The following is an 18,443-nucleotide window of genomic DNA, read 5'->3' on the forward strand; positions in this document are numbered from 1 at the left end:
TGTGGACGCGATGAGACCCTCGTAGTCCTGTGCAGGCAGCGTGAACGTTGCGTTGCACGGCGTGAAGGGCGTTGTGCGACCTGCGCAGGGCGTGATCTGCACCGCTGTTGCCTCTGGATCCTCCACCAGGAACAAGGTCAGGTCATCGCTCAAGTCCTCATCAACCACAGCCACATCCACAGGCACGGGCTGGTTCTCGGGTGCTGTGATGAACGCGTTGGCCTGCGCTGGTTCCGTAAACACGGGTGCATCGTTGGCGTCCGTGACGCGAATGGGGATGCGCGCCTCTGTCTCCAGTCCCGTTGCATCCACAGCAACCACGCTGAACCACTGCACACCGTCAGCGCCACCACTGCTGTCCTCAAAGTTGAGTGGCGCAACAAGCGTAACGTTGCCATCGCTGGTCACAGCCAGCACTGCCGGTACACCAGATCGGAACGTAACTGGACCAGACCCTTCAGGGTCAAGCGCGGAGAGCCGGCCAATCAGTGTCGTTGGCACCGTGTTCTCGACGGCGGTGGGCTGTGTCGGTGTGAGTGTGACATCCACCGGGGGCTCGTTCACGTCCTCCACGGTGATGTTGACCAGCTGCTGCACAAACTGACCCACAGAGTCGATGGCCACCAGGTGAAGTTGCAGCAAGGGCTCCGTCTCGTAGTCGAACAGCGTCGCCGCATCATCACGCACGTACAGCAGATTCCCGCGCAGTTGCAGCCGCGCGTCCATGCCAACGCCCGCAATCGTGTGCGTGTCGTTGACATCTGGGTCTGCAACGACAAGCTCACCCAACAGCATGCCTGCTGCTGCATCCTCACGCAGCTCGCCATCAAACGTGATGCCTGTTGGTGGCTCGTTCACATCGCCAATACGCACCGTCACGCCCTGTGTGACGTTCAGCCGTTGCGGCGTGGTGTCTGTGCACGTCACCTCCACCTCCACGGTTGGGCTCGTCTCAAAGTCAAGCACGCCAGCTGCATCACTGCGCAGCACAAGCTCGTTCTTGTCTGTCGTCACGGAGAACAGCGCACCACCGGTGGCCGAGGTGTCCGTGACCGCACACGAGTGCTGTTGACCAGTGGTGTCTTCATCGCTGACGATCAGCACGCCAACCCGCGTGCCTGCCTGCGCGTTCTCCGGGAGCGGTTCTGCCTGCAGCAACTGCACTGCTGCTGGTCTGTCGTTCGCATCCGCCACTTGCAGCTGCACGGACCGCGTGATGGCGAGGCCCTGTGCGTCGGTTACACGCGCCACCAGCGACACGCTCGGCGTCTGCTCGTAGTTGAACACCTGTGCTGTCACCACAACACCGGTGCATGTTGTGGCAATGGCGGTCGAGTTGCCTGTTGGCTGGGCGTGGTCGCACGTCACACCAACAACGCTCAGCACATCCGCAGGGATGAAGTCAAATTGAAGCGCCTCCATGTTCGAGTCCGGATCCGTCGCCGTGAGGGTGCCAACTGCCGTGCCGACGGCCATGTTCTCTGCCACAGCCAGCGGCGATGACACCACCAGGTTGATGGGCGCCTCGTTTGCGTCCGTCACTGCGATGGTCAGGTCTGTAAACGCTTCACCACCGCGACCATCGCTGGCACCAACAGACACGGCCAGCATGGTGTTGCCGCCCTCAAAGTCAAGCGCGCTTGTCGGGCCTGCGAACACGAGCAGCGCAGTGCTGTTGCCAGCGGCAGGAACAACGTCAAACAGCCCGTTGTCAGCGCCGGCAGCACCGCCGTCGCTGGCGATGAAGAACGTGACCGCGTCGCCGTCAGCGTCCATTGCATGCAGGGAGCCCACAACAAAGCCGGGCGCAGCAGTCTCTGGGATGGAGCCAACCGTGCTGCTGCCATCCAGCAGCGGTGAGCTTGGTGCATCATTGGCGTCAGCAATTGCAATCGTCAGCTGCGACACGACGCTGGCGTTGCTGGGATCTGTTGCCTCAACCTCCACCAGCACCACTGGCGCTGTCTCGTAATCGAACAGGAACTCGTTCGCGGCGAGCGGCGACGGTGGTTGTGCCACCACAAGTTGGCGCCCATCTGCAGATATGGCAAGCCGGCTCGAGTACGGTGCACTGCTGCCACCACCAACCACGCGGAGGCGATGCATGCCCGCATCTGCCGCGTCCTCGTCGTCAACGTGCAGTTGTCCCACGACGGTGCCTGGCGCAGCATCCTCAGGCAGCGGTCCGGTGGCTGTGGTGTTGAGCCAGACGCGGGTTGGCGCGTCGTTCCTGTCTGCCACATACAGGGCGAGGGACGCTGTCGTGCGTCCTGCAACGGGGGTGTGGGTGTCGACGCACTCAATGCGCAGTGTGTATTCCGCCTGCACCTCAAAGTTGAGCGGGTCGGTCAACTGCAGCCTGTTGCCGCCAACAAGCGCAAAAGGTGGCGCTGGCGTATCACTATCAGTTGGGGGCAGCAGCGTGCACATGACCGCATGGTTGGCGTCTTGGTCCGTCGTCGCCACTACCGCTGCCGTGTCGCCGACTGCCAGTGTTTCTGGCACAGAAGCGTCCGGCAGCAGCCCAGCAATGACAGGAGCGTCGTTGGCGTCCGTCACGTCAACGGTGATGGCACGACCGCCACGCGCACCCTGGGCGTCCACAGCCTCAATCACAGCGACATAGGTGGGCGTGGACTCATAGTCGAGTGGGAGCCGCGTTCGCAAATCTGTCGTGCAGGTGACACCCGTCAGCTGCGATGCGGAGGATGCCGGCATGCACGTGACGTTGCCGAGTGCAAACGTGTTGGTGGGATCCGACAACACAAACACCAGCTGCGTGTCGCGCACATCCACGTCTACTGCAGTGAGGGTTGCAACAGAGGTGCCGACCGGAGCGCTCTCCGTCACCTGCACTGGCGATGGCTGTGGAGCGCGCACAATGGGCGCATCATTCGCATCTCCCACCATCACCTCAAGCACGGTTGTCGAGGTGGCGTTGAGTGCATCCGACACGATGACCACCACCGTGAGAACAGGCGCTTGCTCGTGGTCGAGTACAAACGACGGCGCCCCAACAAACACCAGCTGGTTCTGTGCATCAATGGTGAACAGGGACGAGTTGCCCACACCAGCCGCAACAGCAGCCCGCAGCTCCTGGCCCTCGTCTTGGTCAAACAACAGCAGCAGCCCAACAACAGCAGGCGCCGTTGCATTCTCCAGCAGCACGTTGTTGTCAAGCGCCGCAGGGGCGGGCGCGTCGTTGCGGTCCAGCACTTGCATGTCAACAGAGAACGTGGCTGTGTGTGGGCCGTCCTGAACGAGGAAGCTGATTGTGTAAGAGTCAACACGCTCATAGTCCAGTGGCGCAGTCAGCACGAGCTCCTGCCCACGCTGCGTGAAGGGATGAAGGTCGGGTTCGGTCACTAGCGTCACGTTGGCATTGCCAAAGCCCCGACGCATGGCAAGCTCTGCTGGCTCTGCGCTGTCGGGCGAGGTGAAGGTGTACAGGTCGGGGTCGTCCAGGGCAATGCGTGCAATCACGGTGCCGACTGCCGCATTCTCAGGAACAGATGGCGGCTGCAGCAACACCTGCACTGGTGCTTCGTTCACGTCTTCAATCGTCAAGACCACGTCCTGCATCAGGGATGCGCGCGGCACACCGTTGTCCATGCAAGTGATGGTGCGTTCGCTCGCGCGCTCAAAGTCGATGGCGGCAGCGCTGGTCGCAAACACCTCGTTGATGATCTGGCCAGTCGTGTCGTTCGCCACGATGATAAAGGCGCTCGCAGGCTCGACAACCACGCACGTGTGCTGCTCTGCTGGGTTGTGCAGCAAGTCCTCATCCTCAACCACAATGCGGGCAACTGGGACTCTTCTCCACCGCACGTCTTCACGAACAGACGAAGGATCGAGGGAGAGCGCTGTGGGTGCGTCGTTGGCGTCTGTCACGGAAGCGGTCAGGTTTGCGGTTGTCGTGTGCTGGCCATCCGACACCACCACGGTGATGACATGCGATGGCTGCTGCTCGTAGTTGAGCGGCCTTGTGAGTGCCAATGGTGCACTGCAAACAGCGCCAACGCCATCAGCAGCAGATGTCTCACACTGCACGTCGGATGCATTCATTGGCGCAGCGAGCACAAACGTGTCGGTGGGGTCATGCACGGCGAAGGTGAGCTGGGAACCAGCGTCATCGTCCTCCGCCTGCACACGTGCCACGATGGTGCCAACCGCTGTGCTCTCAGACACGGCGGTCGCTGTCAGCTGCACATCGCGTGGGGGTTCCGGCTCATCCAGCACGTACACGGGAACGTCACGTGTGATGCCACTCGGGGTGTCCATCATGCCGCTGGCGTGCACGCTGACGTTGAAGACAGGCCAACGCTCAAAGTCAAGGCCATCCGCACCAGGCACAATCATGAGCACCACAGAATCAGACGAGGTCACTGTCATGGATGTCCGGCACTCTGTCTGCGATGGATCGGCAGCGAGGGTAGGGACAGTGCCTGTAGCGTCTGTTGTTGAGACAGGTGTGGCGGTTGTGTCCACAATCTCATCTGCGCCTGCATCACCATCACCACTGCTCACCACGGTGCCATCGCCGCTGCCCGTAAAGGCCGGAGCGGGCGTTGTCGTCGTCGTGGTTGTGGTGGAAATTGTGGTAATGGTGTCGCTGGGCATGGTGGCGGCAGCAGGCATGACAGGAGGGATGACGGCGAGGCATGCACGCGCGCCCGTGGCAACTGCTTGGCTTTCGTCTGTGACGGTGAAGGTGACAAGGTCGCCCTCGGGGTCAACCGCCGTCAGTGTCGCTGCTAGCGTTGGAGACGTGGTGCGCTCAGGGATGGGAGCGGCAGGCGCAACAGTGAAGGACGGCACGGGCTCGTCCACGTCTGTGATGATGAGCGTCACGTTCACATCGGCAAACAGGCCTGTGGAGTCTGTCACCCGCACAAGCAGCGTGGTCTCGCGCACGCTCTCGTCCTCAAAGTCAAGGGCCGCCTGCCCAGGTGCTGGCGTGCCAACGATGACATGTGCAGAGCGGTCGGCGGTGTTGTCGTCCACGACGGTCAGAGGGAGGTTCGCCGTGTCCACAAACGCAAACGAGTGCCGATCAAAAGTGTCGGGGTCGACGGCAGTAATCTCGCCAACGAGGGCGCCCACGGGCGAGTTCTCGGCCACGCTGATCTGCATGGGCGTGATGGCGGTTGGTGCCTCTGGCTCATCCAGCACGCGTACAGGGAACGTGCGGGTGATGGAAAACGCACCGTCCTGGCACGTCACTGCAATGTCAAAGGTGTCGGGCTCCTCCTCATAATCAAAGGTGCGCGTTGCTTGCACCGCGATGCGCTGCGTGCCTTGTGTTGCGGTGGCTACGAAGCTGTCTGCGTACGCGCCATCCACGGTGCAGGACACCGGCGACACCTGCACCTGATCCTCGTCCTCCAACGTCAGTGTGGACACGGTGTAGGGCAGCGGCACGGCGTTTTCGGGCAGGAGCAGCGGCAGGGCGGGTGCAACGAGGTCCGTCGGTTCATCGTTCACGTCAAGCACAGTGAATGAGGTAGAAGCAGAGGCGAGGCCACCCATGGTGTCTGTCACCTCCACCACAATGGGGCGCATAGTGGCGGACGACGCCAGCAGCTCTTCGTAGTTGAAGGTGTGCGTGCTCAGCACTTGTGCGCGGCACACGACGCCAACACCGCCCTCGCCCGGCTCACACGCCGTCACACCTGCACGTACCCCACTAATTCTGCTGCTGCTGCTGCTTTCGTACACGGTGATGTTTAGGGTGTCACTGGCGTCTTCGTCGGTTGCAATGACAACGCCTATTGGGGTGCCGGCTGGTGCGTTCTCGGGCAAGGTGAAGCTGCCCTCAAACGCAATCGTGCTTGGGGCGTCGTTGGCGTTTGTCAGGGAGATGGTGACAATGGTGCTGGCGCTGAGCGGGGACGCGGCATCACTGTCTGTCGCCACCACCTCAAATGAGACACTGGGCTGTGTCTCAAAGTCAAGGGTCGGTGCTGGGCCAACGACAACAGAGGTGCCACTGATGGTGAAGGAGGACGCACCAACAGCATCCCCACCGTCACCGATCGAGAAGGTGATGGTCTGGCCATCGTCCTGGTCCATGGCGGACACCTCGCCAATCACCGTGCCCGGTGCTGCGTTCTCCGGGAGCGTCAGCGCGCCCTCGTACATGGGCATCGTCGGTGGTTCATTCACGTCCACAATGGGGATGGCGATGGTGCGGATGACATATCGGAAGGTCGGGTCAAATGCACCGAGCGTGACGGAGAGCTGCGGCGTTGCCTCATGATCAAGCACAGCGCCGCGCGCCACCACGAGCGGAAGCGACCGCCTGCGTTGGACATGAGGCTGATGGTGTGCGTGTCCCCGACGTCCTCATCGCGCACAAGGATGCGTCCGACTGACGTGCCTGCTGGCGAGTTCTCGGGCACGCTGCCGGGCACAATGACAATGTCGGTGGGTGCCTCCGGTACGTTTGTCAGCTGCACCGTGAGTGTGTGGTTGATGGCGAGTGGGGTCGTTGCTGTTGAGCCGTCAGTGCATGTCACTTCGACCAGCAGAACAGGCGTGTCCTCGTAGTTCAGCGCGGCCTTGAGCTCGCTGGCGGTCGCCGTCGGGTCAACCAACACTCGCCTGCCACCACTGACCACGAAGGGCCAGGATGCTGATGACGGGTGCCGCAGAGCACACGTGTACGTGCCGGCTGGGCCTGCATCTTCATCTGCGATGGTCAGCACAGCGACCGTAGTGTTGGCGGCAGAGTTCTCTGGCAGCTGCACCGTCGCAGGTGCCACCGAAGTTGGCGGGTCGTTGAGGTTTGCCACCTCCACTGAGCCTGTCGCCGTTGTCTGTGCGCCAGCTGCATCTGCTGCGTGCAACGTGAGCACGAAGGAGGGAAGCTGCTCGTAGTTGAAGGGCTGGTTCAGCGACAGCACAGCACCACTGCACTCCGTGTACCCAGCAGCCAGCGTGCCGTTGTTGCCTTCCCGTGGTGGAACGCTGACGCACGACGGCTGCGTCTGAATGGTGATGTCAATGTTTGCAGGATCGGTTGCAATGCCGGTGATGACGACACTGTCTTCTTCGTCTGGGTCAGTGATGGTGACGCTCAGGGTGACCGCGCCCGGCAGCGCATTCTCCGGCACGCGTGTGGGGGACACCACAATGGACGATGGGGCCTCGTTCACGTCACCAATGGCGATGCCGGCATGTGTGGCGGGCGAGTCATTCACGCCGTCGCTGGCTCGTGCCCAGAAGAACAACCTGGCGTCGCTGCTGCTGCTGCTGCCTCCCTCAAAGTTAACGGGAGTGGCGGGAGTGGCGAGCACGATGGAGGCGCTGTCTTGGCCGCCAACAACGAAGCTGACGGGCGTCCCTTCTGGGTCTGTGGATGTGAGTGTGGCAATCACGGTTCCAACAGCCGTCGTTTCGGGCACGGGGATGATTGTGACATCGCTGCTATTGTCACCGCCGTTTCCAAGAGTTGGGGTAATGGTGGGTGCTGTTGGTGGCTCGTTCACATCTGCAACCTCATAAGTGAACTGGCGGGAGACAGGGATGCCGGAGAGATCGATTGCGGTGACGTTGAAGGTGCGGGTGGGCTGTGTTTCAAAGTCGATTGGTGCATCTGCCAAGATGACCACCTCGTTGGTCTGCGCAATGGTCAGGCGCCCGCCGTCATTGTCCGAGAGGACAAAGATGGTGCTGTCCTGCGCGTCCTCGTCAATCGTGCTCAGCGTGCCAAGGACAATCGCCTGCGAGCGAACCTCCGGCACAGGCCCAGATGCAGCAAACACGACGGCCGTGGGTGGCTCCTGCACGTCCACCACATCGAGGGTGAGATTGGCTGTCGCGAACACAGTGGCGTCGTTGACGTCGCTGCACCACACAGCAAACGTGAGCGAGGCGCGCTCCTCGAAGTTGACGGTCATACCCGCGGCCACGGTGAGTGTGTTGGGCGGCAACAAGGAGAGCAAGGCGCTGTCGCCGCCAGAGAGCAGCTGGCACGTGTGCTCGTCACCGCTCCTGTCCTCATCAAACGCAACGATGGTAGCGATGGGGATGCCTGGTGGCGTGTTCTCCGCAACAGAGCTCGTGCTGAGCTCCAGCAAGTACGGTGGCTCGTTGACGTTGAGGATGGTGATGTTGAAGGGTTAAACACCGTGTACAGCAAGTCCGTGGCAACGACGACCACGTCCACAAAGGGGGTCTCCTCGTAGTTTGGCGCGTTGGCAGCAGCAGAGGTCGTGCTGAGCGTGGCCGTGCACCGCGTGCCACCTGTTGCCGCATCGTCAACACACGTCGTCGGACCAAGCTGAAACGACGGGTTTGACCGCGCAGCGAGGTACAGCGACATGCTTGCACTCAGGGTCGAGGACAGAGACGACGCCAACAGCCGTGGCAACGGCATTCTCCTCCACCACATCGCCTTGTAAGGACAGCTGGCGTGGTGCCTCGGGCACATCAACCACGTCAATGAACAGCGTGGTGACGGGACCACGCGCGCCCTCGCTGTCCTCGGCCTGCACGTCCACCTCCACCACACTCGACACCTCAAAGTCAATGGCATCTGACGAAGCTGCTGCTGCTGCTGCTGTTGTTGAGGAGAGGATGTGTTGATGGGCTGCACCTCAAACAGGCCCGAGTTGTGCCCGGCAAGCACGTGGATGGTGATGGGAGTGGTGGCGGACGGGTCGTCTTGGTCCGTGGCAGAGACAATGCCCACCACTGTGCCGGCTGCACTGTGCTCGTTCAGAGAGGAAGGCTGCAGCGTGACTGCGCTTGGTGGGTCGTTCGCGTCAAGCACGCTCACAGTGATGGTGGTCTGCAGCACGTTGTGTGCACTGTCCTCGGCGCGAATGATGACGGCGACGCTGTCCTGTGTCTCAAGGGCGAGGTGAGGACAAGCGCAGCGTATGTGCCCGTGGATGGGTTGCGCACAGCCTCAAACACACCCGCAGGTTCGCTGGCCACAGTGACGTTGTGTGTGTCGCCTGCGTCCTGGTCCACAACAATGATGGAGGCAACGGTGCTGCGCACAGGCACGTCCTCTGCAACCTGCGTGGACGAGAGCGCAATGGCTGTTGGCGGTTCGTTCACGTCTTACACAGTGAGAGTGAATGTGGCGTCGGTAGCGCCGCCGTTGCCATCGCTGCATGCCAGCGCGACATCGAAGGTGTGCGATGCCTCAAAGTCAATGGGCTGCGCGTCAACGAGCACGAGCTGCTGCTGTGGTTGCGTCTCGCCTGATGCCGGTGCAGCGGATTCAATTGTGAAGGCAGCATCTGCTGGCGCCAGCACGGAGCACGACACCACGTCGCCGTCTTCATCGTCCACCATGACCGTGGCAATTGTGAGCGGCAGGGGCGAGGACGGTGCCTCGGAGACAACCGTGTTTGTCAGGCCAAGAACGCGTGGCATGTCGTTGACATCCTGCACGGCGATGGTGAAGAACTGCGTTGTGCTGCTGCCGACAGAATCGGTCGCCCGCGCCAGCAGCGTGAATGTCGGGGTCGTCTCAAAGTCAAGCGGTGTCGTCGTGACAACATCCGCAGTGCACAGGCCAGCACCACCGGAGCAGGCGGTGGGCTGCGGGGTGGCGACGGCCAGGAATTCACCGCCAAGCAGAATCTCAAACGTGATGGTCTCATCCATGTCCTCGTCCGTGACCGCGAGCGTGCCAACGAAGGTGCCGGCCACTGCGTTCTCCGGGACGGCCGCTGTTGCGTTGATGAGCACCAAGCCCTGTGGCGCGTCGTTGCTGTCGACCACGCGAACAACGATGTCCGTCGTTGTGCTGAGCGGTGGGTCGTTGTCCCCAGGGCCGCCCGAGTCCTGCACGGTGATGGTGAAGGTGATGGTCGGCGTCGTCTCGTGGCTCACGACAACGTCCGGGCTGTCTGTGTTGTCGTAAACGAGTGCTGCACCGTCGAGTGCAAACACGGGCGCGACGTGTGGCGGATCGATGCTGTCAATCGCAAACTGGAGCATCTGGCTCGCGTCCTCATCCGTGGCCTGCAGCGTGCCGACGACGAACGGAAGCGCCGTCGTGTTCTCGGGAAGCCTGTTGCTGGTGATGGTGGGCGTTGTCGGGGCGTCGTTCCTGTCCTGCACAAACACGAGGATCTGCGATGTGGCGGAGAGGCCGCCTTGGTCCGTTGCGGTGACGGCGACAACGAACACGGACCGCACCTCGTAGTTCAGCGTGGCGCCCGCTGCCAGCACCAGCTGCACCGTACGCCGGTCGCTGCCTGGAACGAGCGCGAACTTGCCAGAGGCGTCGGTGAGCAGGAACGTGTGCGTGTCGTTGGCGATGCTGTCTGGGTCCTGCACGGTGAGCGAGCCGGCCACGGTGCCCGGGAGCGCATGCTCGGAGATGGAAGGCACGCCGTTGGGGACGACAGATGTGGGTGACTCGTTCAAGTCTTGGACGAGCAGCGTGAACTGGTGTGACACGGCAAGGGAGCTGTCGCGAGCATCGCGCGCGGTGACGTTGATGACAAAGGACGACTGCGACTCAAAATCGAGTGCCGACCGGTCGACAAACAGCTGCTGGTTCTCAATGTAGGCGACGCCGGCTGGGGACACGTCAAACACAAACGGTTGCGGGTCTGCGGTGGCGTCGGCCGTGTCCGGATCCAGCACGCGCACGGCGCCCACCAGCCACGGCTGTGCTGCTGTTGTGGCGTGTGCTGGCTGCTCTGGCACAAGGAACTGCTGCAGCGGCTGCTGCGACGTGTCGTTGATGGCGTGCACGACCACGTCTGTGGGCGGCTCGTTGATGTCAACGACGCTGATGTTGAAGGTGGACGTGACGACGGCGCCGTTGTTGTCGATGGAGGAGATGGATGTGGTGACGACAGGGTTGGCCTCGTGGTTGAGCGGCACTGCAGACTTGACCAGCAGCATGTCGCCCATGATTTGAAAGGCTGCAGCGGCTGTTGAGCCTTGCGGAGACACAAGTGCGTATGTGAAGGTGCCACCAGCATCTTGGTCCACGGTGCTGATGCGGGATACGAGGGTGCCGGCTGGCGTGCTGGTGGTATCAAGCAACACGGCTGTTGGCGCGTCGTTGTTGTCCTCAACGTTGATGCGCACATGCGCACAAGAAAGTCAGCCGACAGCTGGGAAATGGTGCCGTTGTCTGTTGCACGCACGACAGCCTCGATGGCCGACCCATCCACCTCAAAGTCAAGTGCACGCGTGATCTCCAGAGTGGGAGAAGCTGCACCTGCACCACCACTGCCACCACTGCTACTGCCACCATTTGTTGTTGCCACGACAATGACACCGGGTGGTGTTGATGAGAGCACCTGCAGCGTGTGGCTCTGGTGGGTGTCTGGGTCTTCCACAGTGACAGTGACGAGAGGCAGCGGGAAGGTGTTCTCTGGCACGCGCGTGGTGCTGAGGGAGATGCGTTCTGGCGGCCTGTTGGTGTCATCACTGCACGTCGGGCCACCCCACTCGCCGACACATGCGCACTCAAACGCGTTCACCAGGTCCGTGCACACGCCGCCGTTCATGCACGGCTGGGCAGCGCACTCGTCCACCTCCACACACGTCCCTTGAAACGTGTAGTTGCCTGTCGCCGTGCAGGTAGCCGTGTAGGTGGCGGTAGCCTGTGCATCGCCCGTGGTGGTGTAGCCATCATCGCACGTGTACAGCGCCTGCTGCTGGTAGGTGCGGGGCTGGTCTTGGCTGGCCACGGTGGCAAAGGGACGAGAAGGCGGCAGCCCACACGACAGCACATCGCACGAGCGCCCATCCGCTTGCAGCTCAAACCCGGCAGGGCAGGAGCACTCAAACGACCCAATTGTGTTGGTGCATGCGTCTTGGCACGCCGTGCTGAACGACTGCTGTTGCCGGTTGCGGCCGTGTAGGCTGCATACGCGTCTGGGTCGCACTCGTTGACGTCATGACACGCCAGCTCCGTGTTGGTGTAGGTCTGATCGGCCCGGCACGTGCGGGTGAACGAGGTCATGTAGGCAGGCGTACTGTCTGGCGGAAGGAGCGTGGTGAGCGTGCTGCCGGATGTGGTGTTGTAAACGACGTTACCGGAGTGGCACGAGTACACAACGGAGTCCTCAAAGTGGACGTCCACCCCTGGTGACCGTGACGTGATGGTGGCTGCATCCGCAGTTGCCGGTGCTGGGCACTGCACGCGTTGGGCGCACAGGTCGCCCTGGAAGCCCGTGCCTTCGCAGGAGCACGTGAAGTCTGCCACGAGGTCTGTGCAGGTGCCGGGCCCACAAGGGTTGGGGCTGCAGTCGTCGATGTTGTCGGCACACGTGTCGCCCTCAAACCCGGTCGGGCAGGCACACCCGAATGCCTTGATGCGAGTGCCGGCAGGAAGGGCCGTGGTGACGTCGTAGGTGAGCGAGTCACGGCGCGCCGTTGCTTGCGGGGCGGTCGCAGATGTCGGGTGGACGATGGTGAAGATGCTGGTGGCAACGCGGTACTCCACCTCTGCCAACACGCTTGAGTTGCCGGGCACCTGCTCGCTTGCCAGCGCGTGCACGCAGCGCTCGTCGGTTGTGGATGTCACGCCCGTGGTCTGCCACACGCTAGCGGTGTTGGGGATGCTGGACAAGGCGGTGAGGGTTGCCTGTCGCAGCTGGGCGGCGTGGACGTGGGTGGCGGTGTGGTGCCGCCTGTGGCAGACGGGTTTGTGGTGGTCGTGGATGTGGTGGCAGAGGGGCGGATGATGGTGAGCGGCTGGGAGGAGAGGGTGCTCCCATCCGTCATGTGCAGCACAATTGGGCTTGGCGAGACGGGGATGGCGGCGGTGGAGCGGAGGTCTGCCCGCTGCAGCCGCACGCGAATGCTGGACTGGATGACAGCTGTCTCTGTGATGAGGAGGTTGCCAATGGTGATGTTGTCGATGGGCAGGGTGCTGAGGTCGCGGTCCTGCGCCACGACGAGCACGTCCACCACGTCAAGCGCCGTCTCCGTGTCGATGGTGTCTGGGAAGAGCTGGACAGCGTACGTGCACGTGCGATTGTCGCTGCTGAGCATGCTGTCGGGTGCAGTGCACGCGCACGCGTACGAGCCGTTGGTGTTGATGCACTGCTGCTCACACTCGTTCAGGGCGACCGACGCGCACTCGTCAATGTCCACGCAGGTTGCCGATGGTGCACCGAGTCTGCCGCTGGCGGTGCAGGTACGAAAGACCAGCGCAGGCCCGTCCTCGCTGGCGGAGCTGCGAAACCCAGAGAGGCACTGGAAGACGGCACGCTCGTCGTAGGCGATGCTGTTGGCTGGCGGCTCCGGGAACAGCTGCGCGCTGAACTGCGGGGTGGTGTCTTGCGTGACGTTGCAGGTGATGAGGTGCTGGCATTGCGGGCCAGTGAACCCTGTTCCTGTACAGTTGCACGCGTACGCTGCCGGAGTGTCGATGCATGTTCCATGCACGCAGGGCGCAGACGCACAACCATCCTCGGCCTCGTACACGCGCAGGAGCTGCGCGGACGTGATGTCAACGCCATCTGCAAAGCTGAGTGAGAGAGCTGCACCAGAGGGGTTGGCTGACACGTCGCCGCGAAGCAGGGTGATGGCGGCATACGGGTCTTCCGTATCTGGATTGCTGCTCGGGGCCGTGACGAGTGATATGACGGATTGCGGGTCGGGAACTGTTTGTGCCCCGTAGCTGAGGGCTGTGACCTGCGCCAACGTGTAGTTTGCAATGGCTGGCGAGGAGAGGCGCACCTGCGCGCTGCCCATGGCTGAGAACTCAACCTCTGTGGGCGACACGCCACCCTGAATGGTGTGTACTGCACCAGGCAAGGCCGTCAGTGCTGCCTGACTATGTCGCAAGCAGTGCAAGTGCACTTGCAGACGCCGTTGGTAACGGTTGGCGTCGTTGCTTGTGTCGTGCACGCTGCTGCTGGTGGTGGTGGTGTTGTCTTGTGTGCTGTTGCTGTGGTTGTGTTGTGTGCTGCTGCCTTTGTTGTTGTGTGTGTTGATTGCAGCGTGCTGGTGATGCATTACGGCAGCTGCTGTGGCTGCAGCTGTCGATATTAGGGTCACGATGGCTGAGGGCACGACATGGTGATGAGGCGTGCCGTCTCCTGGATAGCTGTGGATACGGGTACCATGCGCGTGCTGACCACGGCATGGTTGAAGACTGGTGCTGCCGAGGCCAGATGTGCTGCCGTGTAGGGTAATGTGCGTTTTCGTGATTGTGTGTGTGTGTGTGAGTGATTGCGTGTGCGTGTGTATGCGTGTGCGTGTGTATGCGTATGTGTGTGGGTGCGTGTGAGGCAGAGCAAGTGTACGTCACAAAAGTGTGTGTGTGTGTGTGTGTGTATGAGGATGAACGGAGAAGGCAACGCTTCTTGCGCATGCATGGAGCAGCACCACTCGCTCGCTTTCTCTCTCTCTCTCTCTCCGTCTGTGTGCTGCTTGCCATTATTGCAAGCCACAGCTAGCTTCCATGCTGCCGTTGCATACGCTCACCAGGTGAAGAAGGCCAGACGTTATGAAGGCTGCGTCTTGCCGCAGGAGTGTAATCCACAAAAAAAAAAGTTGATCAGAGAGAGCCCTGCCCAATGGGAAGAACAGGACAGCAAGGAGAGCAAGGAAGGGGGAGGGAGAGAAGAGGCAAGGCAAGTCAGCAGGATGACAGTGATGCGTGAGTTGGTGATTGTTGCAGGTCTCGCACGTGATGATGGCACGAACAACCATGCATGCAACGAAGCATCAATGGATGCAAGCGTGCTGCACAACAAGGGCAGTCGTGGTCGAGCAACGGCAGCAAGCAAGCATTGAGGGTGTGCGATTGTGGTTGTGGTTGTAGGGTTGTGGTTGTGGTTGTAGGGTTGTGGTTGGGGGAGCACAACATTGGGAAGCAACGACGACAAGGGTGGTGCAAGAACAACCGGAGCAAACCTTGTTGTCTGCTTGGATGGTTGCAAGGAAGCGTCACAGCTTTCACTTGACTTGTCAAACGCTGTGAGGACACCTGCCACGCATGCAGCGCAGATAAAGATAGAAGACAGTTGCGTGTTTGCTTGTTTGCTGTGCTTGCTTGGCTGATGATAGCTGGTTCGCGATGGGGTGCTCTGTTGGGTGTGCGACGCGAAGGATGGGATGCGAGGAGGCCAACAAACCAATAAGCTCAGCAGCCAACAACAGGTGCGGCCGAGCAAGCAAGCAAAGGTGGGCAGCGTGGATTCCACTGTTTGTGGCGTGTGTGCAGGTGTTGTTGTTGTGTGTGTGCTTTTGCCTGCAGGCACGCACCGCACTTCTTTCAATGTGTGTGAGTGTTGTTTTGCCCTTGCAATTTAAAAGATTTTTTTATTTTATCCGCTGCAACTGGCCAATCAGCGTGCACCAAGCAAAAGCAGTCCGTTTTTCCAACTTTTTCTATTTTTTGCTTCAGGCTGGGCCCGTCCCACACAGCAGAAACGGCTGAGAAGGACGACAGAAACAGCTGACGCTGATGACGAGACAACACAGAACGAGCACACAACAGCAGCGGCAGCAGCAGCGGAGGAGATGACTGTCTTGGGAAGGGTTAAGGTTGGAGCAGAGCGAGGCACCGTCCGCTACGTCGGTCAAGTGCAGGGTGCACAAGGTGGGCGATGTGGTGTGGTGTGTGGTGTGGGTGTGTGCTGCGCTGTGTTGTGTGGATGTGGTGTGTGTGCTGTGTGTGTGGTGTGGGTGTGTGCTGCGCTGTGTGTGTGCTGTGTGTGTGCTGTGCTGGCCGTGATCCCCTCACCCTCACTCTGTGCCTCTCTGACTCTGCCTCTGTCTCTGTCTCTCAAACACTGCGTCTCTCCTGCCTCAGGAACGTGGTACGGGATTGAGTGGGATGATCCAAGCCGAGGGAAGCATGATGGATCACACAAGGGCGTCAAATACTTTGCCTGCAGGTATGTACATATGTGTGTGTGTGTGTGTGTGTTCGGGTGCATGTGAAAGAGGGGTTGTGGGACGAAATATTGCATCGTGTAGAACAGGTTGCGTGTCAACTGACCGATACGTCAGCGTGCGTTCAAAATAACGTTGGAGGGTGTCTGTGTGTGTGCAAACGTGCCTTCGTTCACACATCAGCACACAGACACACTCTCTCACCCCATCCACTTCCCTACCTCCCTCTTTCGTCTCCATCACACACTCATGAACGTGCCACGTTTCCCGTCTCATGTCCTCCCCCTTCGTTCCACACTCGCACCTACGGACACAGTCATGCGACGGGAGGGTCCTTTGTGAAGGAGAAGAAGGTGAACCGGGGCGTGTCGTTTCTGCAGGCGCTGGAGACGCGTTATGGGGAAGAGGAAGCTGCGTCACACGTGGAGGTGAACGTGCGACAGCGGATCGAGGTGGAGCTGGTGGGCGAGGACCGCGTACGCTCTCGCATCCAGCGACACGACGAGCTGCGAGAGGCGCAGCTACGCGACATGGACATCAACGACACTGTGGAGGACACGCTTGCTGAACGCTGTCCCAACGTGAACATCCTTGATCTCTCCTTCAACCTCATCTGCAAGTGGTCCACGGTCGTCGCCATCTGCAAGCAGCTCCCGCGCCTCACGTCCCTCAACATCAGGTGCAGTGTGCGCTGTGTGCATGTGTGTGTGCGTTGGGGGGAGGGGCCAAGGAGCAGCTGTATGTGCTGGGCGTGTTCATGCTGTGTGACTGTGTATGTGGTTGCGTCATTGTGCGTGTGTGTGTGTGTGTACATATGTGTGTGTGTGTGTGAGTGTGAGTGTGACTGTGTGTGTGTGACTGTGACTGTGTGTCCTGTGTGCCTCCTCTTTCTCCTTCCTTTCTCTCTCGATGTCTGTTGCTGTCTGCAAGGCCACTCACGGCTGGTGCGAGTGCTTCATCCGCTGTCTCATGTTCTCGTGCTGTCTGTTGTGCAGCGGCAACCGCCTTGACTTTGACACCATCGACGAGGAGACTGCGGCCTTCCACGACGTCACGTGTCTCTACCTCTCCCACATTCCGGGCCTGCAATGGGATCAGGTGAACGCACACAGACAGACAGACAGACAGACAGACAGACAGACAGACAGACAGACAGACAGACAGACAGACAGACAGACAGGCAGTCAGACAGTCAGACAGTCAGTCAGACAGACAGACAGACACACATACACACACACACACACACACACACACAACGACTGCCACCGCTTGCTTGTGTTCCCATGAGTGCGCTGACGATTTCTGCTGCTTGGTGCCAGGTTGTTCAAATTTGTCGGCACATGCCAAACTTGACAGAGCTCCACGCCTGCGAGAACGGCATGGAGCACATCAAGTACGCTGCTCTTGTGTGTGTGTGTGTGTGTGTGTGTGTGTGTGTGTGTGTGTGTGTGTGTGTGTGTGTGTGTGTGTGTGTGTGTGCGTGCGTGTGTGTGTGCGTGCGTGTGTGTGTGTGCGTGTGTGTGCGTGTGTGTGCGTGGGTTGACCGAGAGCGGGGTGAATGGACGGTTTGGCCGGCTCACCTTGTGACTGTGATTCAACTGCTGGCGGTAATTTGAATTGTTGCCACAGTATGGACGCAGAGACGGTGCGGGTGTTTGGGCGGTTGCACACCCTCAACATGTACGGGAACGCCTTGCATGCGTGGTCAAAGGTGAGGCGCCCTTCACAGCCCATGCTGTGCCATCACACACACACACACACACACACACACACACACACACACACACACACATCGTGGGTGTGTGCTCATGGCACGGCTTTTGTTGTCTCGTTTGTCCTTTAGGTGCTAGCGTTGGGCGAGCTGCCCGCGCTCTCTGACCTGAAGCTGAACGCGAACCAACTCGGTGACTGCACAGACTTTACACCGCTGTCATCGCTGGCATCGCTCTCCATTGCGTACGTCGCAGTTGTGCATACGCGCCATCACCAGCGTGCGTGCATGTGACGTGTGTGTGTGTGTGTGTGTGTGTGTGTGTGTGTGTGTGTGTGTGTGGTCGTGTACGTGCTGTGTGCCGACGTGAATATGCCCCAGCACCGTCTAACCGATGCCCTTGTTTTACATCACAGGTCAAATGAGATTTCGTCATGGGAAACCGTCAAGGCACTGGGGAAACTCACAGGTGTGTGCATGTTCCTGCATCCAGTTTGCTCAGTTCCATCCTCACCCAACGGCTGCTCACACGACCATGACCACGACCACGACCACGACCACGACCACGACCACGACCACGACCATCATCACCCCTGTTCCACCACCTTATACCACTATTGGTTTACCGCAGGCCTGACGAGTGTGCGCATGCGGCACAACCCGGTTGGCAGCGGCGTGACGGAGGCCGTGTACAGGAAGCTCTGCATCCACCACCTTCCACGTCAGTGCCAAAGAACAAGCAGGGAGAGGCATTACTATGGGGAGAAGAGCGAAGGGGATTTGCGGTTGCATGGTGTGTGTGTGTGTGTGTGTGTGTGTGTGTGTGTGTGTGTGTGTGTGTGTGTGTGTGTGTGTGTGTGTGTGTGTGTGTGTGTGTGTGTGTGTGTGTGTG

The 18,443-nt window shown here is 60.4% G+C and overlaps 2 protein-coding genes across 2 annotated transcripts in view; one reads left to right on the top strand and one right to left on the bottom strand.

The window, feature by feature from the left end:
* PTSG_06730 (notch-1) overlaps window positions 1–13,689 on the bottom strand; it is a gene marked incomplete at its 5' end in the record, with an annotated part of 20,762 nt that extends 7,073 nt beyond the window's left edge. Inside the window, 10 exons of the mRNA XM_004992070.1 lie at window positions 81–6,301; window positions 6,376–8,090; window positions 8,132–8,284; window positions 8,319–8,563; window positions 8,713–8,854; window positions 8,911–9,027; window positions 9,079–10,972; window positions 11,068–11,667; window positions 11,859–12,583; window positions 12,724–13,689. Coding sequence (XP_004992127.1) covers window positions 81–6,301; window positions 6,376–8,090; window positions 8,132–8,284; window positions 8,319–8,563; window positions 8,713–8,854; window positions 8,911–9,027; window positions 9,079–10,972; window positions 11,068–11,667; window positions 11,859–12,583; window positions 12,724–13,689 — 12,778 coding nt within the window. The remainder of the gene's footprint in view (window positions 1–80; window positions 6,302–6,375; window positions 8,091–8,131; window positions 8,285–8,318; window positions 8,564–8,712; window positions 8,855–8,910; window positions 9,028–9,078; window positions 10,973–11,067; window positions 11,668–11,858; window positions 12,584–12,723) is intronic.
* Window positions 13,690–15,348: 1,659 nt separating this feature from the next.
* Window positions 15,349–18,443, top strand: part of PTSG_06731 (uncharacterized protein) — a gene marked incomplete at its 3' end in the record, with an annotated part of 3,775 nt that continues 680 nt past the window's right edge. Inside the window, exons 1-9 of the mRNA XM_004992071.1 lie at window positions 15,349–15,544; window positions 15,758–15,842; window positions 16,157–16,519; window positions 16,836–16,938; window positions 17,160–17,233; window positions 17,470–17,551; window positions 17,684–17,796; window positions 17,968–18,020; window positions 18,183–18,272. Coding sequence (XP_004992128.1) covers window positions 15,466–15,544; window positions 15,758–15,842; window positions 16,157–16,519; window positions 16,836–16,938; window positions 17,160–17,233; window positions 17,470–17,551; window positions 17,684–17,796; window positions 17,968–18,020; window positions 18,183–18,272 — 1,042 coding nt within the window. The 5' untranslated portion in view covers window positions 15,349–15,465. The remainder of the gene's footprint in view (window positions 15,545–15,757; window positions 15,843–16,156; window positions 16,520–16,835; window positions 16,939–17,159; window positions 17,234–17,469; window positions 17,552–17,683; window positions 17,797–17,967; window positions 18,021–18,182; window positions 18,273–18,443) is intronic.

Source organism: Salpingoeca rosetta (assembly GCF_000188695.1).
Source record: "Salpingoeca rosetta unplaced genomic scaffold supercont1.17, whole genome shotgun sequence".
Lineage (NCBI taxonomy): Eukaryota > Choanoflagellata > Craspedida > Salpingoecidae > Salpingoeca > Salpingoeca rosetta.